At 46.3% G+C, this 21546-nt stretch overlaps 1 protein-coding gene and 1 long non-coding RNA gene across 2 annotated transcripts in view; one reads left to right on the top strand and one right to left on the bottom strand.

Moving 5' to 3' along the window:
• Positions 1 to 42: 42 nt before the first annotated feature.
• The window catches only part of TANGO6 (transport and golgi organization 6 homolog (Drosophila)), a 289584-nt gene continuing 268080 nt past the window's right edge, over positions 43 to 21546 (bottom strand). Inside the window, exon 18 of the mRNA XM_011976674.1 lies at positions 43 to 447. Within this exon, the coding sequence (XP_011832064.1) occupies positions 271 to 447 (177 nt within the window). The 3' untranslated portion in view covers positions 43 to 270. The remainder of the gene's footprint in view (positions 448 to 21546) is intronic.
• LOC105537166 overlaps positions 14825 to 21546 on the top strand; it is a 14506-nt gene continuing 7784 nt past the window's right edge. The window contains exon 1 of the long non-coding RNA XR_001005681.1: positions 14825 to 14864. This is a non-coding gene — a long non-coding RNA (uncharacterized LOC105537166). The remainder of the gene's footprint in view (positions 14865 to 21546) is intronic.

Genomic DNA, 21546 nt, shown 5'->3' with positions numbered 1-21546 from the left:
CATCACCCATATAAAGACATATTCTCAGTGTTTACACGCCCGGCTAGTTGTTTTCTCTTAACTGCACACCCTTCAGGCTGAATGCGGGAGTGCTAAACAGATGCCTTAGGAAGGGACCCTGAAGACCCAAGTGACCAGCACCATAAAGCCACCCCCAGGGTCAGCCATGCTGCCAGCACTCAAGAGGCAGCAGGGACACCTGCCAGAAGACCTGGGCGTGGCTCTGGGTGCCTGGCCCTGCCTGCCTCCTCCATGTCCTTGGAGCCAGGTCTATGGCAGGACCACAATCTTCTTCTCCAGCTTCTGTGCAGGGAACAGGAAGTTTTTCATGATGTCATACAGCTCTTCTAGGGCCAACTGGGCATGGAGCTTGGCCACGTCATCGGGCTCCAGATGCACCACGTGCTTCAGCAGGTGGTAGAGATCCTTGAGGACGGCGCTCAGCACCTGCACGAGAGAGAGAGCCATGACCACCTGTCTACTGTGCCGGCATTTCTCAGTACGACTGAACTGCCCTCTCCTCCTGCCTGAGGAGATCTGTGAGGACATCCACAGACTTCCTGAAGATAATGTGGTTGGGTGCAGTGGCTCATGCCTGTAATCCGCACTTTGGGAGGCCAAGGCAGGCGGATCACTTGAGTCCAGGAGTTTGAAACCAGCCTGGGCAATGTGGCAAAACCCCATCTCTACAAAATATACAAAAATTAGCCGGGTTTGGTGGTGCATGCCTGTAGTCCCAGCTATTCAGGAGGCTGGAGTTGGGAGGATCATCTGAGCCTGGGAGGTCAAGGCTGTAATGAGCCACGATTGTGCCACTACACTCCAGCCTGGGCGGGAAAAAAAGAAAAAAAAAAGAAAATAATGCATGGCCATCTTGGGTTGGAGAAGGAGGCAGGGGTGGCGCTGGCCCTTGTACTGAGATAGGTTTTCCATTGTGTTTATCACTCACCCCATGCCTAGTTACATGGCCTTGGGGCTTCTACTCCCCTTTACTCTCAGGCCCAATCATAGTTCCCAGACTCCTTTATTCAGTCCCAAAGCATGGCAGAGACCTCAGGATCACAGACAGGCAAGACTGCCCGGATATGATTCCTCCCAGAGCAAATGATTACCAGCATTTTTTTCCTTCCCAGCTCCCCATAAAGCCCTCTGCCGCCACCCACAGAACAGGCAACTATCTTATGAAACCCAGGAGGCTTTTTTTTTTTTTTTTTGGAGATAGTCTCACTCTGTTGCCAGGCTGGAGTTCGGTGGCGTGATCTCAGCTCACTGCAACCTCCACCTCCCGGGTTCAAGCAATTCTCCTGCCTCAGCCTCCTGAGTAGCTGGGACTGCAGGTGCATGCCACCACACCCAGCTAAATTTTGTATTTTTAGTAGAGACGGGGTTTCATCATGTTGGCCAGGATGGTCTCAAACTCTTGACCTCATGATCTACGCGCCTCGGCCTCCCAAAGTATTGGTATTACAGTCATGAGCCACCGCGCCTGGCCTAGGAGGCTATTTATTGAGCAATCATGCCTTTCCTTGCCCCTACTTTAAAAATCTGTCACCAGGCCGATGCAGTGGCTCACGCCTATAATCCCAGCACTTTGACAGGCCAAAATGGGCAGATTACTTGAGATCAGGAGTTAGTGACCAGCCTGGCCACCATGGTGAAACCCCGTCTCTACTCAAAATACAAAAATTTGCCATTTGTAGTCCCAGCACTTCGGGAGGCCGAGGCGGGTGGATCATAAGGTCAGGAGTTTAAGACCAGCCTGGCAAACACAGTGAAACCCTGTTGCTGCTAAAAATACAAAAAATTAGCTGGGCATGGTGGCAGGTGCCTGTAATCCCGGCTACTCGGGAGGATGAGGCAGGAGAATCACTTGAACCCAGGAGGCGGAGGTTGCAGTCAGTGAGCTGAGATCAAGCCACTGCACTCCAGCCTGGGCAACAGAGTGAGAGAGACTCTGTCTCAAAAAAAAAAAAAAAAAAAGTCTGCTACTACAGTTTCCATTTTTCATGAGTAATGCTCCGATTTTATGGTCTGATATGGAATTAGGAGGGTGTCAAAAGTACCTATTCACAGGAGCTCCTACTTCCCCAAAAAATCCTCCCGACTTGGGAGCTAGAACTTCTAGCAAGAAACAGGTTTGAAAGGAACAGGGAAACAAAAATAAGGGGACTGAGGCTGGGTGCGGTGGCTCAGGCCTATAATCCCAGCACTTGGGAGGCCAAGGTGGGTGGATCATTTGAGGTCAGGAGTTTGAGACCAGCCTGGCCAACAAGGTGGAACCCCGTCTCTACTAAAAATTAGCAGGTGTGGTGGCGTGCACCTGTAATCCCAGCTACTGGGGAGGCGGAGGTTACAGTGAGCCGAGATCATGCCTGGGCAACAAAGTGAGACTTCACCTCAAAAAACCAAAACCCAAAACAAAACAGTAAGGAGATTTAGGGACCAACTGGTCCAACTAGGGACAGGAGGCAATTGGGCCACAGGGGGTCATGAGATTTATCTGCAGCTACTTGTAAAGTTACTTCTGGTCCAGGGCGTTTTGCCTCAAATACTACTACTTTTTGGGTCAGAGACTATTTTAGGTACTTTCTGCCAGTCCTATAGACTAAAGTTATTAGCCCTATCTTATATTTGCAGAAACTGAGGGTTAGAGGGTTAAAGTTACTCAGCTAAAAATATGATGGAGCCAGGTTTCCAACATCCAGAGCCTGTGTCCTTATTTTTTATTTTTATTGAAAAGATAATACAGTACAAAAGAGCACATATTAAAAAGTAAGGCTCTCTTCTACTCCAGACTCCTAGCTGCTTCCCTTCTCAGAGGACATCACCCATATAAAGACATATTCTCAGTGTTTACAAGCACACATGTGTATACTTCTGTTTCTTGTCTCCTCCCCGCAAGATTTTTGAGACAGGGTCTCGCTCTGTTGCCCAGGCTAAAGTACAGTAGTACAATCATAGCTTACTGCAGGCTCAAACTCCTGGGCTCCAGCAATCCTCCATCTCTGCCTCCCAAGTAGCTGGGACTACAGGCATATGTCACCATGCTTGGCATTTTAGTGTTTTGCTATTTTGCCCAGGCTGGTCTTGAAATTCTGGGCTCAAGCAATCCTCCCACCTCAGAGGTTGGGATTACAGGCATGAGCCACCAAGCCCAGCCTTTCCTTGCCTTTTTAAAGTACAAAATTATATTCTATGCTCTGTTGTATACCATGATTTTCCCCCCCACTTAACATATTTTGTAGCCGGGCACGGTGGTTCATGCCTGTAATTTCAGCACTTTGGGAGGCCGAGGCAGGTGGATCATGAGGTCAGGAGTTTGAGACCAGCCTGGCCAACATGGTGAAACCCCGTCTCTACTAAAAATACAAAAATTAGCTGAGCATGGAGGCGCGCGCCTGTAATCCCAGCTACTCAGGAGGCTGAGGCAGGAGAATTGCTTGAACCCGGGAGGCGGAGGTTGCAGTGAGCCAAGATCACGCCATTGCACTTCAATGTGGGCAACAGGGCATGACTTCATCTCAAAAAAAAAAAAAAAATTTTGTATAATTGGCACATATGGAAATAACTTATTTTTTATAGTTGCAGAGGATGAATGTAATGCAATTTATTTACTCATCTTTCCAATGAAAGTAATTTAAATTCTTTTTTATCTTTTGCTATTGCAAATATTGCTGCAATAAACAGTTTTGGTTTTTTTTTTTTTTTCCTGAGACGGAGTCTGGCTCTGTCGCCCAGACTGGAGTGCAGTGGCACGATCTCAGCTACTGCAAGCTCCGCCTCCCGGGTTTACGCCATTCTCCTGCCTCAGCCTCCCGAGTAGCTGGGACTACAGGTGCCCGCCACCTCGCCCGGCTAGTTTTTTGTATTTTTTAGTAGAGGCGGGGGTTCACCATGTTAGCCAGGATGGTCTCGATCTTCTGACCTCGTGATCTGCCCGTCTTGGCCTCCCAAAGTGCTGGGATTACAGGCTTGAGCCACCGCGCTCGGCCATAAACAGTTTTTTGAAGATGGGGTCCTGCTATATTGCGTAGGCTGATCTTGAACTCCTGGCCTCAAGTGATTCTCCCACCTCAGCCTCCTGAGTAGTCAAGATTAGAGGCATAAGCCACTGTGCCCAGTGCATTACGCATTCTGATACTTAAGTCATTACAGACATGTACAAGTATATCTGTAGGACAAATATCTAGAAATGGAATTTCTGGCTCAAAAGGTAATGCACATTACAATTTTGATAGATATGGCCAGAGAGGTTCCAATAATTTACATTTTTCTCAAACACTATGAAAATTCCTGTTTCACCGTATTCTTATCAGTGCCACATACTGTAAACTCCTTATTTTTGCTAATCCAGTAGAAAAAAATAGCATCTTGCTGTTATGAATTTGCATACTTCTAACAAATATATAAACATAAATTTGTATTTTTTTCTGGTATGTATAATTCAGCTTCTCCTTAATGATTTGTAAAAACTCCTTTTTTTTTTTTTTAAGTCCATTATCTGTCATATGAGTTGCAAATATTTTTCTCCCAGTTGGCATTTTTTCTTTGTGAAATTTTTTATTCTAGTGAAGAAATTTCCATTTTTGATGTAGTTAAATTTATCAAATGTTTTTCTTTGTGGTTTCTGGATTTTGTATTTTGCTTAAAAGAAATAGGGCCTACAATCTTAGCCATTATACTATGCAATGTTTCTTTATTTTATTTTATTTTTATTTATTTTTATTTATTTATTTTAGAGACAGTTTCGCTCTTGTTGCCTAGGCTGGAGTGCAATGCGTGATCTTGGCTCGCTGGAACCTCCACCTCCCCGGTTTAAGCGATTCTTCTGCCTCAGCCTTGGGAGTAGCTGGGATTACAGGCATGCACCACCATGCCCGGCTAATTTTGTTTGTTTGTTTGTTTTTTTTCTAATAGAGACAGGGTTTCGCCATGTTGGTCAGGCTGGTCTTGAGCTCCTGACCTCAGGTGATCCGCCCACCTTGGCCTCCCAAAGTGCTGGGATTACAGGCATGAGCCATTGCGCCCGGCCTATTTTTTATTTTTGAGACCAAGTCTCCCAGGCTGGAGTGCAGTAGCCGAGACAGGCGGATCACCTGAGCTCAGGAGTTCGAGACCAGCCTGGCCAACATGGCAAAACCCTGTCTCTACTAAAAATATACAAATTAGCCGGGCGTGGTGGTAGATGCCTATAATGCCAGGCTGAGATAGGAGAATCACTGGAACCAAGGAGGCGGAGGTTGCAGTGAGCCAAGATTGCGCCACTGCACTCCAGCATGGATGACACAGCAAGACTCCGTCTCAAAAAATAAAAATAAAAATAAAAATAAAACATAGAAACATATATTTAACTTAATAAACTCTAAGCAAAGAGTGTAAGGCCATTTAACAAGGGAAACATCTAGATCTTGCCTTTAAAAGGCTTATGGTCTAGTGGGGATGAATAAGAACATATTCACGTAAAGACAGACAATACAGGATAGAACATGGTAAGGGTCACAGGGAGCAGAGAGAGAGTGATGAGACATCAGAGAAAAGAGAGGCCACATTTTAGGAACAGGACACTGGAGATGGTGAATGGAAATGATGGGAAACAGTTAATCCAGCGGGTAACAAGCACATGGTCTGGGCCCAGGGTCCCCTGAACATTCCACCAAGTAGACTGTGTCTAGCACCACGCGTCTTGGACTTGCTGTAAGAAGAGAGCAAGAGCCTTTCCATCTTTTGATATTCCTGATCAGCATGGGCACTGGGGAGTGGAGGCAGGAAGTCAGGGGAAAGGGCTACATAGAACAAGCTCCCCAGGCTGACTCTTCCCCACAGCCGACCTGCCTCTGGCTGCCTGTGCTCCAGCTGTGCTGGCCTTTTTTCTTTTCTTGCCTGAACAAAGCTCCTCTCAAGGCCTTTGCATATGCTAGTCCCTCAGCCTGAGAGGCTATTAATATTTTGCTTCCTTTTGCTAGGACTCCTATAATCTTGGCCTCCGGGATTCTTCCCCTCACCCCCGCCCCAGGTCAGTCTTCCTGCCCTTCCTGGAGTTCTGTCTGTAGCCCCTATCATGGAAACATTGGGGAGTGGGCAGGTGGTGTAAAAAATAAATAAATAAAACATAAAATAAATATTGATTGTGTACTTTAAAAAAGGTTTTCCTCTCTAGATGGTAAGTACTATTGACACTGAGGCCATGTTTTGCCTTTTTTTCTTTTTTCTTTTTTGAGAAAGAGTGTTGCTTCATTGCCCAGGCTTGAGTGCGGTGGCTCTATCTCAGCTCACTGCAAACCTCCGCCTCCTGGGTTCAAGCGATTCTCTTGCCTCAGCCTCCCGAGTAGCTGGGATCACAGGCACGTGCCACCACGCCTGGCTAATTTTCGTATTTTTAGTAGAGACAGGGTTTCACTGTGTTAGCCAGGATGGTCTCGAGCTCCTGACCTGAAGTGATCCACCCACCTTGACCTCCCAAAGTGCTGGGATTACAGGCGTGAGCCACCATGCCTGGCGGCCTTGCCTTTTTCACTCTGGTATAACCCCAGTGCCTCAGAAAGTGACTGGTACATTGCTCATACCTAAAAAAAAGTATGAATGAATAAAGACATTCATGCGTGCTACTTCTGGCTAGTCTCTCACTTGGTAAAAGCAGAAACTCCCAAGAATGTCAACTGAAACACTGCCAGACAACCAAGGCCAGCTTCATGGGTATGCGAACTGCAGTCACACAAGGTCCCATGCTCAAGACAGCCAGGTTTGCTTGGTCTAATGATCTGCTGTTGCCATCCTAAAATTCTTCCAGCCTGGGTAACACAGCAAGACCTCATCTCTACTAAAAAAAAAAAAAAATCAGCCAGGCATGGTGGCACACGCCTGCAGTCTAGGGTGTGGAGGCTAGGCCTGGAGGATCCCTAGAGCTCAGGAGTTTGTGACCGCAGTGAACTATGATCGTGCCACTGCACTCTAGCCTGGGAGACAGAGTGAGACCCCCGTCTCAAAAAAAAAAAATCATAATAATCTTATTTTTGAACTTTTTTTTTTTTGAGACAGTCTTGCTCTGTCGCCCAGGCTGGAGTGCAATGGAGTGCGATCTTGGCTTACTGAAACCTCTGCCTCCTGTGTTCAAGCGATTCTCCTGCCTCAGCCTCCTGTGAACTTGTGTTTTGTAAATGAAGTCCAATGGGACAGGGAGCATGAATGTCAGTGGAGGAGGTAAGATTGTGTCCACTCCTCTTTGCCAGAGCATTTGCATCTGGAGTTCACTGTGCCCCATAAGCACAGGATTCTGGTGGTCACATTTGAACCAGAGCAACTCCATTTTGAGTGAGGGCTGGGAAAATGAGGCTGAGACTTGCTGGGCTGCATTCCCAGAAAGTTAGGTATTCCTAACCTCTAGATGTTTATGGTTAAGGGAATACATTAATAATGTTTACTAAACAGACTCAGACTTAGGAGTGTCCAGATATCCCGATACCTGGAGAACAAAGACATTTTTAATTTTGCTTTAAAGATAATAATATTGATTCTTGCAAAATACAGTAATTAAGAAATTTAATCCTTTATCACAAGCCCTTGAAGCGGAGTACCTCTCCCCATATATACGAGTATTGTATCTAGGGTGGACGCGTTCCTCCTCTTAGTTTCGGGAATGTCCTACTCTGTCTATGGAGTAGCTGTTCTTTCACTACTTTGCTCTCTTAATAAATTTGCTTTACTTTGCACAGCGGACTTGCCCTGAATTCCTTCTTGCATGAGGTCCAAGAAGCCTCTTTTGGGGTCTGGATCGGGACCCGTTTTCTGTAATATACATACACATATACATATTTATACACACACACACCACTAATGGTACTTTCTTCTTCTTGTTTTGTTATTTGTTTTCCCCAGCAAGCAGCCCTGCATTTTAATCTGCACTGGGACCCACATATGATACGGTCAGCCTGCAAACAACCCTCACTGCTTGTTGCCCAGTGTCACCACGTGAAGCATCTGAGTCCTGTGAGCAAACCTTAGCAAGATGCTGCCTGGTCCCTGCTGGGCAGTTACCTCCTGGGCTTTCTCAGGGAGCTTCTGAGCCACAGTCGGGTCTCCTAGGTCAGGGGCCTGACTCTGTGGCCTCGCCCGAGCACCTTTTTTTTTTTAGATGGAGTTTTGCTCTGTGCCCAGGCTGAAGTGCAATGGCGCGATCTCAGCTCACTGCAACCTCTGCCTCCTGGGTTCAAGCGATTCTCCTGCCTCAGCCTCCCATGTTGCTGGGATAACAGGCACCCACCACCACATCTAGCTAATTTTAGTATTTTTAGTAGAGAAGGGGTTTCACCATGTTGGCCAGGCTGGTCTCAAACACCTGACCTTGTGGTCTGCCAGCCTCGGCCTCCCAAGGTGCAGGGATTACAGGCGTGAGCCACTGTGCCCGGCTTCGAGTGCCCTTTCTAACCTGTCTTTGGGTGAGGAAGTCTTATCTTTCCTGAGGCTGGCAGCATGAAAATGAGCTACTTCCCAGCAGAGGATGACTCTTCACCGCTATTGCCTCATGATTACTCACTCATTCAATAATCAGTACTATGGGCCTCTGTCATGCCCAGGCAGTGTGCTGGTAATAGAAAAGATGAATAAGGCACGAACCCTCCCAGGTGGCAGCTACAGCCCTGTGGGGAGGCAGTACACACACCCCACATGGAGTGATCTCCGTTCTAAGAGAGAAACGTAGGCAATTCTGTACGAGTAAAGGAAGTCATTTCTACCTTTGGAGGTCGGTGGAGGCAGAGGAACCTGCGCCTACTATGTGAAAGTGCCTTCACTCTGACATTTATTCCTAGCCAATGGGTGGCACCAAGGAAATGGCTTGGGGGAACTTTAGTAAGTCTTCTAGCTCCCAAGCCACCACACCAAAAAAGGCAGTTTCTAAGCAAAACCAGCATGCTTGCTATGCAGGTACAGCCTAAAGACAAATCGCCCAACACCCTCTCCAATGGATTATAGCCCAAAGCGTCTCTATATATAGAAATTCTAGAGCTTTCACTTTTTTTTTTTTAAAAGAGGGTCTCACTCTGTCACCCAGGCTGGTCTCCTGGCTTCCCATGCCCCATCCTCCAGTGTTTGTTACAAGGTCATTTTTTTTTCTCCTTCTACAGGAATCTTTCACTTAGAAATATCTTTGAGATTTTTTTGCTAGAGCCTCCTAACATTCAAAGTCAAGTCAGCTTTTACTTGTTAAAAAGGGATACTCACAGGTATTCTGTTCTTTCTCCGTGTGGGTAGGAGTTCCCCCCTGGGCACTGCTGTGTCCTTAAAATAACAATACTGCCTGTGCAAAACCCACTCCATACTTGAGGGGTGCTGAGCTCCCTGTTATCAGTTACCGGATCTCTTTTTTTAGTAACTGAGTGTTAAGCAAAGGCTCCTGCTTAATTAATGGGTCTATCTTAGCAACCCACACTGGTATAGAGCTTCTTCCCAATCCCTGTGACTCTAGGGATCCCACACATCACAGGACTTCCTCTGGACTCCCCAAGGATCAAAGCTTCCTGCCAGCCAGGGATTGTCACCAAATCCCATGGATCAGGGGCTGAATACAAGGAGAGTTCAAAGGTAAAGTGACAGGAGCCTCTGTGGGGGGCAGGATATAGGCAATCCCACAGCGGAAACCTCTCATTATGAGTTCAGCACACCTGCTGTTCATCCCCCCGACTGTATCAGGCCCAAGGACTCCAGGGCAAGGTGGAGCGGGTATGGCTGTGAGTAGGCTGGGTGCGTCTCATCCAGAGGAAAGCTAGTTTAGCTGCTTGCAGTCAGTGGTTGAAACAAACACTTTCGCCATCTGAGAAGCTTAGGCCAAGGATATCTTAAAGAAGTACCCAGACTCCTGGTCTGAAAACTCTTTGGAAGGGGGTGGTATTCAGATTCTTTATCAAAAGAATTTAGAGAGCGCATGTCACACACACACACACACACACACACACACACACACACATACATACACGGTCTCCTGTCTTCTCCACCCTCCCTCTCTCCAGGCGCCAGTTGGCCTGAAACACACAAAGCTGAAGCTTCAGGGACAAGGGCAGTCTTTAGGGTTAGACGTGGCTCAGAAAGGACCAGAAGAGGCTTGGCAAACTGAAAAGGGAACGGTGTGAGTAAAAGACTGCCTTGGGCACACAGGTGCACTTTCAATGGAAAAGCAGGAAGACAGTGTTTGACTCTTTCAATGAGCTTGACCTGGAACATCTGCGGACTGGTTGTATCTTTAAGATCAAAAGAAGAAATAAATGGCAAATATCTTTCTTCTCTTTACTTCCTAAATTTATTTGTTTGATTATAAAAGCCACATTACCACAATCCAGAATATACAAAAATAGAGGAAGAAAGAAAAAAGGCTCTAGTTAGACTACCTCTCTAACACGAGCTCCATGAGTAAAGCCAGTAATGAGTAGATTCATTTATACTTAAAATTATTTTAATATTTTAAGGGTTATTTACATTTCAAGGTGTTTTTTACTACTGGAACTTAGTGAATGAAATGGCTATTCTGTTCTTATTGTGTGAGATCAACAAGACACAACACGAATGGTCAAAAATAAGACATTTATAGAAATAAGGACTCTGGAAACGGTGATCTAGCAGAGGCTTTTCCATCTATAACTTCTTAATAGGAAAATGAGTTGCTAAATAGAAAAGGACAAAAACATTAAATGCTCGCATACACTCATTGTGTCAGAGGTGTCCGAACCAGAGCGACTCCATTTTGAGTGAGGGCTGGGAAAATGAGGCTGAGACTTGCTGGGCTGCATTCCCAGAAAGTTAGGCATTCCTAACCTCTACATGTTTATGGTTAGGGGAACAGATTGATAATGTTTACCAAACAGACCCAGACTTGGAGTGTCCAGATATCCCAGTATCTGGGAACAAAGGCATTTCTAATTTTGCTTTAACTAAGGCATCCCTAATATTATGGTGGCTCATACCTGTAATCACAACACTTTGGGAGGTGGAGGTGGGTGGATCACCTGAGGTCAGGAGTTCGAGGCCAGTCTGGCCAACGTGGTGAAACCCCGTCTCTACTAAGAGTACAAAAATTAGCTGGGCATGGTGGTGGGTGCCTGTAATCCCAGTTACTTGGGATTCCATCTCAGAAAATAATAATAATAATAATAATATTGATTCTTGCAAACTACAGCAATTAAGAAAATTAATCCTTTATCACAAACCCTTGTAGTGGAGCACATCTCCCCAAGATCTTTTTTTGTTTTCTGTTTTTTTTTGAGATGGAGTCTCCCTCTGTCACCTAAGCTGGAGTGTAGTGGTGTGATCTTGGCTCACTGAAACCTCTGCCTCCCAGGTTCAAGTGATTCTCCTGCCTCAGCCTCCCAAGTAGCTGGGATTACAGACAAATGCTTCCATGCCTGGCTAATTTTTGTATTTTTAGTAGGGATGGGGTTTCACCATGTTGGTCAGGCTGGTCTTGAACTCCTGACCTCAGGTGATCTACCCGCTTTAGCCTCCCAAAGTGCTTAGAGTGCTTACATTACAGGTGTGAGCCATTGCGCCCGGCCCCAAGATCTTTTCTATCATATATAATAAGCATTATACCTAGGGTGGACGTGTTCCTCCTCTTACTTTCAGGAATGCCCTACTCTGTCTATGGAGCAGCTATTCTTTCACTACTTTCTTTTCTTTTCTTTTTTTTTTTTTTTTTGAGAAGGAGTCTCGTTCTATCGCCGAGGCTGGAGTGCAGTGGCACGATATCGGCTCACTGCAACCTCCGCTTCCTGGGTTCAAGCGATTCTCCTGCCTCAGTCTCCTGAGTAGCTGGGACTACAGGCACAAGCCACACTTGGATTTTTTTTTTTTTAAAGTAGAGACGGGGTTTTGCCATGGTGGCCAGGCTGGTCTTGAACTCCTGACCTCATGTGATCTGCCCGCCTCGGCCTCCCAAAGTGCTGGGATTACAGGCATGAGCCACTGCGCCCGGCCCACTACTTTATTTTCTTAATAAACTTGCTTTTACTTTGCAATGTGTATTCGCCCTGAATTCTTACTTGGCGCGAGATCCAAGAGCCCTCTCTTGGGGTCTGGATAGAGACCCCTTTCCTGTAACAATTGTATTTAGAAATTCCATCTTCTATAGAACCAAGAGATGAAGCAAATAAAGATCAAAAAGAAAGAAGGCTACATTCCACACAATCCTATCAACCACCAATTGTGACTCCCTTTGTGGCTGAGTAATAAATAAGAGGCACAAACACAAAAACAGAGGAGTAACAGGGAAGTTATACACCGAAATAAAAGACAGGTGAAGACAGGGGAAAGAGGTGAACTGCAGTTGTTGGCTGGAGATTGTCCTGGAAGAAAAAAAGTTTCTCTAGATTGAGGCCCATGAGAAGACTCCAGAATCCGACTAGTTCTGTTTAAAAACATGTTGGAATAAGCATTAGGTGTGGTATGAATCTGTCAGAAAGCAACAGTCCATCTTCTAAGCACCTTCATCTTGCCCAAGATGTGATTTTGTGGCTGAGAGATGTGAGAGGGAACAGATGAGACTATTATGGGGCAGAGAGGCAAGAATCGTCAGTAGAGAACAACTCAGCAAAATTTCCCAAATTGTGTGCAGGAGACTAGGCTAAGTATTCTGCTGAATGGCTCCCACACCCAGGAGCTCACACACTGTTGGGGAAGCAGACACACAGAATTAAACCTAATGGTCAGGAGGCAGGCAAACTGGGTGAAGTGGACCCTAGAGCTCCAATTACTAGCTAGGAAATTTTGAACAAACCACTTCTAGGAACCCCAGTGATCTCATCCGTAAAATGGGAATAAGTCTGCCTCCTGAAGGTTGCAGTAAGAATTAATGTATCTAAAGATCCAAGCACACGGCCGGGTGCGGAGGCTCATGCCTGAAATCCCAGCACTGTGGGAGGCTGAGGTGGGTGGTTCACCTGAGGTCAGGAGTTCGAGACCAGCCTGGCCAACATGGCACAACCCCGTCTCTACTAAAAATAGGAAAAAAATTACCTGGGCATGGTGGCAGGCACCTGTAATCCCAGCTACACGGGAGGCTGAGGCAGGATAATTGCTTGAATCTGGGAGGCGGAGGTTGCAGTAAGCCAAGATGGCGTCACTACACTCCAGCCTGCGTGACAAGAGCGAGACTCTGTCTCAAAACAACAACAACAAAAAACAAAGATCCAAGCACAAGGACTTGCAAATGGTGGGTGCTAAAGAAGTGATGGTTTGTCAATGAAGACTGTGACTTCTGTGAGGGTCAGGACCATGTCCATCCTGTAACTCTTACATCACTGAGGCCTGGAAGAGAGCCTAACATGTAGTAAATCTTTGAAGAATGAATGAATGGCAATGGTAGCTAATCCTTACATAGTACTTGGTATATGCCAGGTTTGATTCTAGGCATTTTGTCTACATTAACTCAATCCCCACAACACAATTATCATTTCCAATTTGCCCAGGTTCACACAGCTAGTAATGGGTAGATCCAGGATTCAAACCCCGGTAGCCTGACTCCAGAGTAGTGTTCTTTATTAATCACTATACTGTACCATCTCTCAAAGCAGTTGTTATTATGGCTATTGTTATTATTGAGACAGAGTCTCTCTCTGTACCCAGGCTGGGTTACAGTGGCACAATCATAGCTCACTGCATGCAGCTTTGAAGCTCAGGTGATCCTCTGCCTCAGCCTCCCAAGCAGTTGCAACTACAGGTGTGCATCACCATGCTCAGCTAATTTTTTTTTTTTTTTTAAGACAGAGTCTCACTCTGTTGCCCAGGCTGCAGTGCAGTGGTGTGATCTCGGCTCACTGCAACCTCTGCCTCCCAGGTTCAAGCAATTCTCCTGCCTCAACCTCCCGAGTAGCTGGGACTACAGGCATGTGTCACCAAGCCTGGCTAATTTTTGTATTTTTAGTAGAGACAGGGTTTCTTTTTTTTTTTTTTGAGACAGAGTTTCGTTCTTGTTGCCCAGGCTGGAGTTCAATGGCACAATCTTGGCTCACCACAACCTCTGCCTCCTGGGTTCAAGCGATTCTCCTGCCTCAGCCTCCCGGGTAGCTGGGATTACAGTCATGCACCACCACACCCAGTTAATTTCGTATTTTTAGCAGAGACGGGGTTTCTCCATGTTGGTCAGGCTGGTCTCGAACTCCCGACTTCAGGTGATCTGCCCGCCTCGGCCTCCCAAAGTGCTGGGATTACAGGCATGAGCCACCGTGCCTGGCCAGTAGAGATAGGGTTTCACCATGTTGCCCAGGCTGGTCTCCAACTCCTGACCTCGTGATCCACCCACCTTGGCCTCCCAAAGTGCTGGGATTACAGGCGTAAGCCACAGCGCCCAGCATTTTTTTTTTTTTTTTTTTGAGATGGAGTTTCGCTCTTGTTGCCCAGGCTGGAGTTCAGTGGCGCAATCTCGGCTCACTGCAACCTTCACCTCCCAGGTCTCCGGGTTCAAGTGATTTTCCTGCCTCAGTCTCCTGAGTAGTTGGGATTACAGGCGCCTGCCAACACGGCTGGCTAATTTTTTGTATTTTTAGTAGAGATGGGGTTTTACCGTGTTGGCCTGACCTCAGGTGATCCACCCGTCTTTCCTCCCAAAATGCTGGGATTACAGGCATGAGCCACCGTCCCTGGCCTCAGCTAAATTAAAAAAAAATTTTTTTGCAGGCCAGGCACAGTGGCTCATACCTATAATCCCGGTAGTTTGGGAGGTAAAGGTGGGAGGATTGCTTGAACCCAGGAGTTTGAGGCCAGCCTGAGCAACATAACAAGACCCTCTTGTCTATAAGAAATAATAGAATTAGTCAGGCATGGTGTCATGCATTTGTGGACCCAGCTACTTGGGAAGCTGAGGAGGGAAGATCAGTTGAGCCTGGGTGGTTGAGGCTATAGTGAGCCGTGATTGTGCCACTGCATTCCAGCCAGGGTGGCAAAGCAAGAAAGACCCTAGCTCAAAAACAAAAACAAATTTTTCGTAGGGACGAGGTCTTGGTATTTTGCCGAGGCTGGTCTTAAACTCCTGGCCTCAAGCAATCTCCCCGCCTCAGCCTTTCAAAGTGGTTATTATTTTCACTACTATGGAGTGGGAGGCATGAGGTACATATAACCATCTACCTTACAAGTATATTGTGGGGGGTCAAAAAAGATAATGTATGTGAGAGTATTTCACTATCATCAGCAAAGTGATAAATAATTCAAAGTATTGCTATTATTACCACTACATTAAGAAAATTTGGTTTACCACCAAGGAATAAGAATAGGAGGGGAAGGCCAGGTGTGGTGGCTCATGCCTGTAATCCCAGCACTTTGGGAGGCTGAGGTGGGCAGATCACTTGAGGTCAGGAGTTCAAGACCAGCCTGGCCAACATGGTGAAACCCTGTCTCTACTAAAAATACAAAAAAATTAGCTGGGCATTGTGGCATGTGCCTGTAATCCCAGCTACTTGGGAGGCTGAGGCCGCAGAATTGCTTGAACCCAGGAGGCGGAGGTTGCAGTGAGCTGAGATCACGCCACTGCACTCCAGCCTAGGCAACAGAGCAAGACTCCATCTCAAAATGAATGAATGAATGAATGAATAGGAGGGGAAAGGCACAGCTCTGAAAACAAAGAATAGAGAGCAGAAGCCAAAGGCAGAGTGGCTGGGCGGATGAATAAATGAAGGGGATTGAGAGGAAGAGGGAGGTGGTGTAGATGCGGGGAAATGAATTTAATGTGGTCTGAGCACAGTATCGGGCCAGCGGGGGTCAGATGATGTTGGTGGCTGGCATACTGGAAGCTCTGATCAAGCTATGCCGCAGAATGGAAAGCATCAGGAAGAAATCTGCCCGGCAAGCAGAAAGGGGCCAGACTCCAAGGTCTTTGAGGCGAGTGGCCTCTCTAAGATAATGGGCAGGAAACAAATAAATTGGGGAAGCAGAATGGACACAGACAATCTGGACCTCATTCAGGAGCTCTGGACTGAAGAAGAATAATGCTTTCCTGATAAAACCCAAACTTTCACTTTGATGGGTCTATGAAAAAGAAATTAGGGCCAATTCAAACCTGAAAGACCAGGCTTTTGAGACACTTCACTGAAAGCGTCGGGACGGTCAGTAAAGAAAGGCAGGATTACTAATGTCTAAGAGATTTCTACCCATGCCTGACAGATCGAGAATCTCAAACACACTGAAGTTCACAGTGGCATTATTATTAACTGGAGGTTACTGAGCTTTTCAAAAACCTTTTATTTTAAAAGTATTTTTCTCTGCTAGACCTAGAGATAAATGGCAGTTTTACCCTTTCTGGATTGTGTCTGGCTGCTAAATGGGGAGAGCATCTAAACTGCAAATTGGAGATGGGGTGGAAGGGGGATGAGGCGGGTATCATGTGTGGTTTGCACTGAGAAAAAGGGAGAAATATTTAACTGGCCAACTGCCAAAAATGCTACAGGGACATGGACAGTCTAGGTTGTTTAGGGACAAAGACCAAGATGGTGGGTAGCAGTTAACCCTTGGGAGGGATGATAGCTCAGGGGTCCTAAACCAAAAATAGGCAGTCAGAACTCCCAACACCTAACTGTGTATGCTCCCCGGCTGGCTTATGCTGAGGCATGCTGCCCAAGGGCTGGAGTGGTCAGTGACCTGCAGCTGGGACAGGAGTGGCAGCCGTGGTGGCAGGAGCAGCGGTGGCAAAATGTTTCAGAATGTCTTTAAATAGCAACCTGAGGAAGGCGGCAGCTTTCCTACACCCCCACAAGCCCTGAAATAGCACAAAGGCACAGGGAAAATGGTCGGAGTGTATGCAAAGGCAGCAGGCTACTGTTTGTGAGAAAAGAGATTGGGAGCATTGTCCTGAGAAGGTGAGTACAACCCCAGCTTTCAAACTGTACTCAATTATCACATATGGGGGAACAGGCTTCATTGTTTCCAGTCCTTCAAGATCTCCATGCAGACAACCCACTGAGGGCACCACAGTTCTATTTCCTTTCTGCACGGAAAGCCTCCCACGTGGGATTAGACAGCATCTGAAAAAGGCTCACCACTACTGTTTATTGAATGTTTACTACATTTCAGTCATTGTGCTAAGCCCTGGACACACATTATCTCATTTAACCCTATGAGGCAGGTATTATTAGCCCCAGTTTATGAATTAGGGCACAGGAGGTTAGGGAGGTTTAGAGATTTGCTCAAGGACAAATAGCTAGAATTTAAATCTGCATCTGTCAGATCTAAGTTCACAAACCTTGCTTTTCATATGTGCATTACTAGGAAATCCAATATGCATGAGGACACCATGCAGAGAATTTGATCTTCCTCCTGCACCATCAAAAGTTGTTTATTTGGATGGTGCCTGGCCGGTGAGAGAAGACAGGGAGCAGCAGATGGGCTGGTGGCTGACTCCACGGGTTAGGCTTCCTTTAGGATGCCAGTTTGCTTTAGGGCACCCTGAATCACCTCAGGCTTACCCTGGTCACACAGCCTCAGGTCATGCCTCTGTGGATGGAGGAAGTGCAGACTGCAGTCCTTAGTGCATTTGCTCACGGGAATTCAGCTCTGTGCAAGATGCTTCAGGAACGTAAGGTGCTTCAGTAGGACCAAAGGCCAAAAAACCCAGAGTCCCTGACACATCAGAGGCTCTGGTAAGGGTTTGTATTATGTGCTAATATACACATGGCATGAACCAGACTGGAAAAAACAACCTCCCACCTACACCAGAAAAGTATGGCTATAGAGCTGGGCGTGGTGGCTTATGCCTGTAATCCCAGCACTTTGGGAGGCCAAGGCAGGCAGATCACTTTAGGTCAGGAGTTTGAGAGCAGCCTGGCTAACAAGGTGAAACCCCGTCTCTGCTAAAAATACAAAAATTAGCCAGGCGTGGTGGCACATACCTGTAATCCCAGCTACTCAGGAGGCTGAGGGAGGGGAATTGCTTGAATCTGGGAGGTGGAGTTTGCAGTTAGTCGAGATCGTACCATTGCACTCCAGCCTGGGCAACAGAGAGCCTCCAACTCAAAACAAAATAATAATAATAAAGAAAAGTATGGCTACACGGTCCAGAGTGTATACCATCGCCTCTGAATGATACCATCATTCTAGTTAATGATTCTCTATCCTCACTACTCATTAAAATCCCCCAAAGAACCTGTTTTTTTTTTTTTTTTTTGGAGATGGAGTCTCGCTCGGTCGCCCAGGCTGGAGTGCAGTGGCCACTGCGACTGGCCAGGTTTTTGTATTTTTAATACAGATGGGGTTTCACCATGTTGGCCACACTGGTCTCTAACTCCTGACCTTGTGATTCACCGCCTTGGCTTCCCAAAGTGCTAGGATTATAGGCATGAGGCACTTGCACCCGGCTGATTCTTTTTTTTTATTTATTTATTTTTATTGGCCAGGCACGGTGGCTCACGCCTGTAATCCCAGCACTTTGGGAGGCTGAGGTGGGTGGATCACACGAGGTTAGGAGTTCCAGACCAGCCTGGCCCACATGGTGAAACCCCGTCTCTACTAAAAATACAAAAATTAGCCAGGTGTGGTGGTGGGCGCCTGTAATCCCAGCTACTCGGGAGGCTGAAGCTGGAGAATCGCTTGAACCCGGGAGGCGGAGGTTGCAGTGAGCTGAGATCACACCACTGCACTCCAGCAGGTGACAGAGTGAGACTCCGTCTTAAAAAAAATAATAAATAAATAAAAATTAAATTTCTTTTTATGCTCCCCAGGTAACTCTTACAATCTAATAATAATAAGATCCTCCCCAGGAAACTAATAATCTAATAATAAGGATGCAGGATGGTAGGAAAAAACACTGGCTAGGAGACTGCAAGAGAGATACCATGGTTTCAAAAGGAGAGGTCACTTTTTCATAGACTTTGCCTATGAAAAATCTAAGCATCAGGTACAGGCAAAGTGATTTGGACATAACCTATTGCACTTCTTGGAATTTTCTGAATTATCAACAAGGATTTTATTTTCCAGAAGGCAGGCAGTCAGAATAAGTTTTGACCCACAAATTGAAATTGCATCTTTTCCCCAAAAATATTTTTAAAAATTTGTTCTTAAACATACGTATGTGAAGTATGATTCTGAAGATAAAGTCAGGCTACTGAAATGCATTTTTTTTTTTTTTTTTTTTTTTGGAAATGGCGTCTCGCTCTGTTGCCCAGACTGGAGGGCAGTGGTGCGATCTCCGCTCACTGCAAGCTCCGCCTCACTGGTTCACGCCATTCTCCTGCCTCAGCCTCCCAAGTAGCTGGGACTACAGGCACCTGCCACCATGCCTGGCTAATTTTTTGTATTTTTAGTAGAGACGGGGTTTCACCGTGTTAGCCAGGATTGTCTCCATCTCCTGACCTTGTGATCTGCCCACCTCAGCCTCCCAAAGTTCTGGAATTACAGGCGTGAGCCACTGAGCCCGGCCCTGAAGTGCATTCTGTAGGAAGATGAAAGGATAAGATAAATGCAGCTCCTCCTTGGCTGGGAGCAAGCATTATGGCAAAAACCTCTGCCCAGAGGGGACGAATTAAAGGAAATACATGAGCTAAAATTTTGACAGTTAAATAAATATAAATATAATGGGAAGATGCCTTTTCTTTTTTTTTTTAGACAGAGTCTTACTCTGTCGCCCAGGCTGGAGTGCGGTGGCACGATCTCGGCTCACTGCAACCTCTGCCTCCCAGGTACTGCTTCAGCCTCTTGTGTAGCTGGGACTACAGGTGCATGCCACCACACCCAGCTAATTTTTGTATTTTTAGTAGAAATGGTTTCACTATGTTGGCCAGGCTGGTCTCAAACTCCTGACCCTCAGGTGATCCACCTGCCTCGACCTCCCAAAGTGCTAGGATTACAGGCGTGAGCCACCACGCCCGGCCAGAAGCCAAATTTTGAAAAGCAGAGTGGTTCTAGCCAAACATCAGTATTCATTCTGTCACTCTGCCTCAGGACTCCTTCACTCAGCTGCTTTGGTGATAGCATGTCCGCAACCCAACTGCAACAACAAAAAAACCCTGTAGGTGTTTCCAAGTAAGGAGGCAAAATTCCCTCCTTAAGAGGCCTTAAGAAAACTTGTTCAGACAACTTTTGCTCTTGGGAAACCTGAACACTAGATTTTGGAAGTCCCAGAATTCCTGGTTTTTGTTTGTTTTTTTTTTTAGACGGAGTCTCCCTCTGTCACGAGGATTTTGGAAGTCCCAGAATTCCTGGTTTTTTTAGACAGAGTCTCCCTCTATCACCAGGCTGGAGTGCAGTGGTGCTATCTTGGCTTACTGCAACCTCTGCCTCCTGGGTTCAAGCATTTCTTCTGCCTCAGCCTCCCGAGTAGCTGGGACTACAGGAGTGCACCACCACACCCAGCTAATTTTTGGATTTTTAGTAGAGATGGGGTTTCACCATGTTGGCCAGGATGGTCTCAATCTTGTGAACTTGTGATCCTCCCTCTTTGACCTCCCAAAGTGCTGGGATTACAGGTGTGAGCCATCTTGCCCAGCTTAGAATTTCTGGTTTAAGATCAAGATTTAAAAAGTAATTTATTGCAAAGGTGGGTACCAAGAAATTTAAGAGCAATGTTCTATGCCTTTTTTTTTTTTTTTTTTTTTTGGAGACAGAGTCTTCTCTGTTGCCTGGGGTGGAGTGCAGTGGCACAATGACAATTCACTGTAGCCTTGAACTCCTGGGCTCATGTGATCTTCTTGCCTCAGTTTCCAGAGTAGCTGGGACTACAGGCATGCACCATTATACTAAGCTAAATTTTTTATTTTTAGTAGAGATGAGATCTCACTATGTTGCCCACGCTGGCCATGCCTCTTATAGAAATGATTTCATTCACTCATAAACAGGGCAAAGTGCTAGCTTTTGGGAATATAAAAGTGAATGGAGGTAGGGGGCAGTGGCTCACACCTGTAGTCCTAGAAATCTGGGAGGCTGAGATGGGTGGATCACTTGAGCCCAGGAGTTCAAGAGTAACCTGGGCAACATGGTGAAACCTCATCTCTATTATAATTTAATTAAACTTAAAGAAAAAAAGACTTTTCACAAAGAGTATAACATGTAGTGGAGTCCTACAGGATTAATACAAACTCATCAGATGGATAGCTGGGGGAATTTGAGGCATTGGAGGCATAAGAAACAGTACGGACCAAGATGTGACCACGATGTGGAGGCAGGAATCAGGATGGCAGATTATTCTGGGGCTGCCATGAGCTTCTCAGCGCATAAGAAGGCAAGCACGGGACAGAAAGTCATAGAAGGCAGGTGGGTCCAGATTACAAAGGGCCTTGTATGTCATGCAAAGGAGTCTGACCTTCATCTGATAGACCACAAGGAACCACTGAAAAATTATTAGTGGGGACCAGACTTTAGCAGATTTGCATCTCAGAAAGATCTCTCTGGCTGTAGTCCCATTACCATCCCTGGGTAACTAAATACCTGTCGACCCAGCAGAATTAAAGAGTAGAAAAGTGGCCAGGCCAACATGGTGAAACCTCATCTCTACTAAAAATACAAAAATTAGCTGGGCATGGTGGTCGCGCGCCTGTAATCCCAGCTACTCGGGAGGCTGAGGCAGGAGAATCATTTGAATCTGGGAGG

The sequence above is a fragment of the Mandrillus leucophaeus genome, unplaced genomic scaffold (assembly GCF_000951045.1).
Source record: "Mandrillus leucophaeus isolate KB7577 unplaced genomic scaffold, Mleu.le_1.0 Scaffold17, whole genome shotgun sequence".
Lineage (NCBI taxonomy): Eukaryota > Metazoa > Chordata > Mammalia > Primates > Cercopithecidae > Mandrillus > Mandrillus leucophaeus.
The sequence above is the reverse complement of the archived record's forward strand: the minus strand, read 5'-3'. Positions and strand labels throughout refer to the sequence as shown.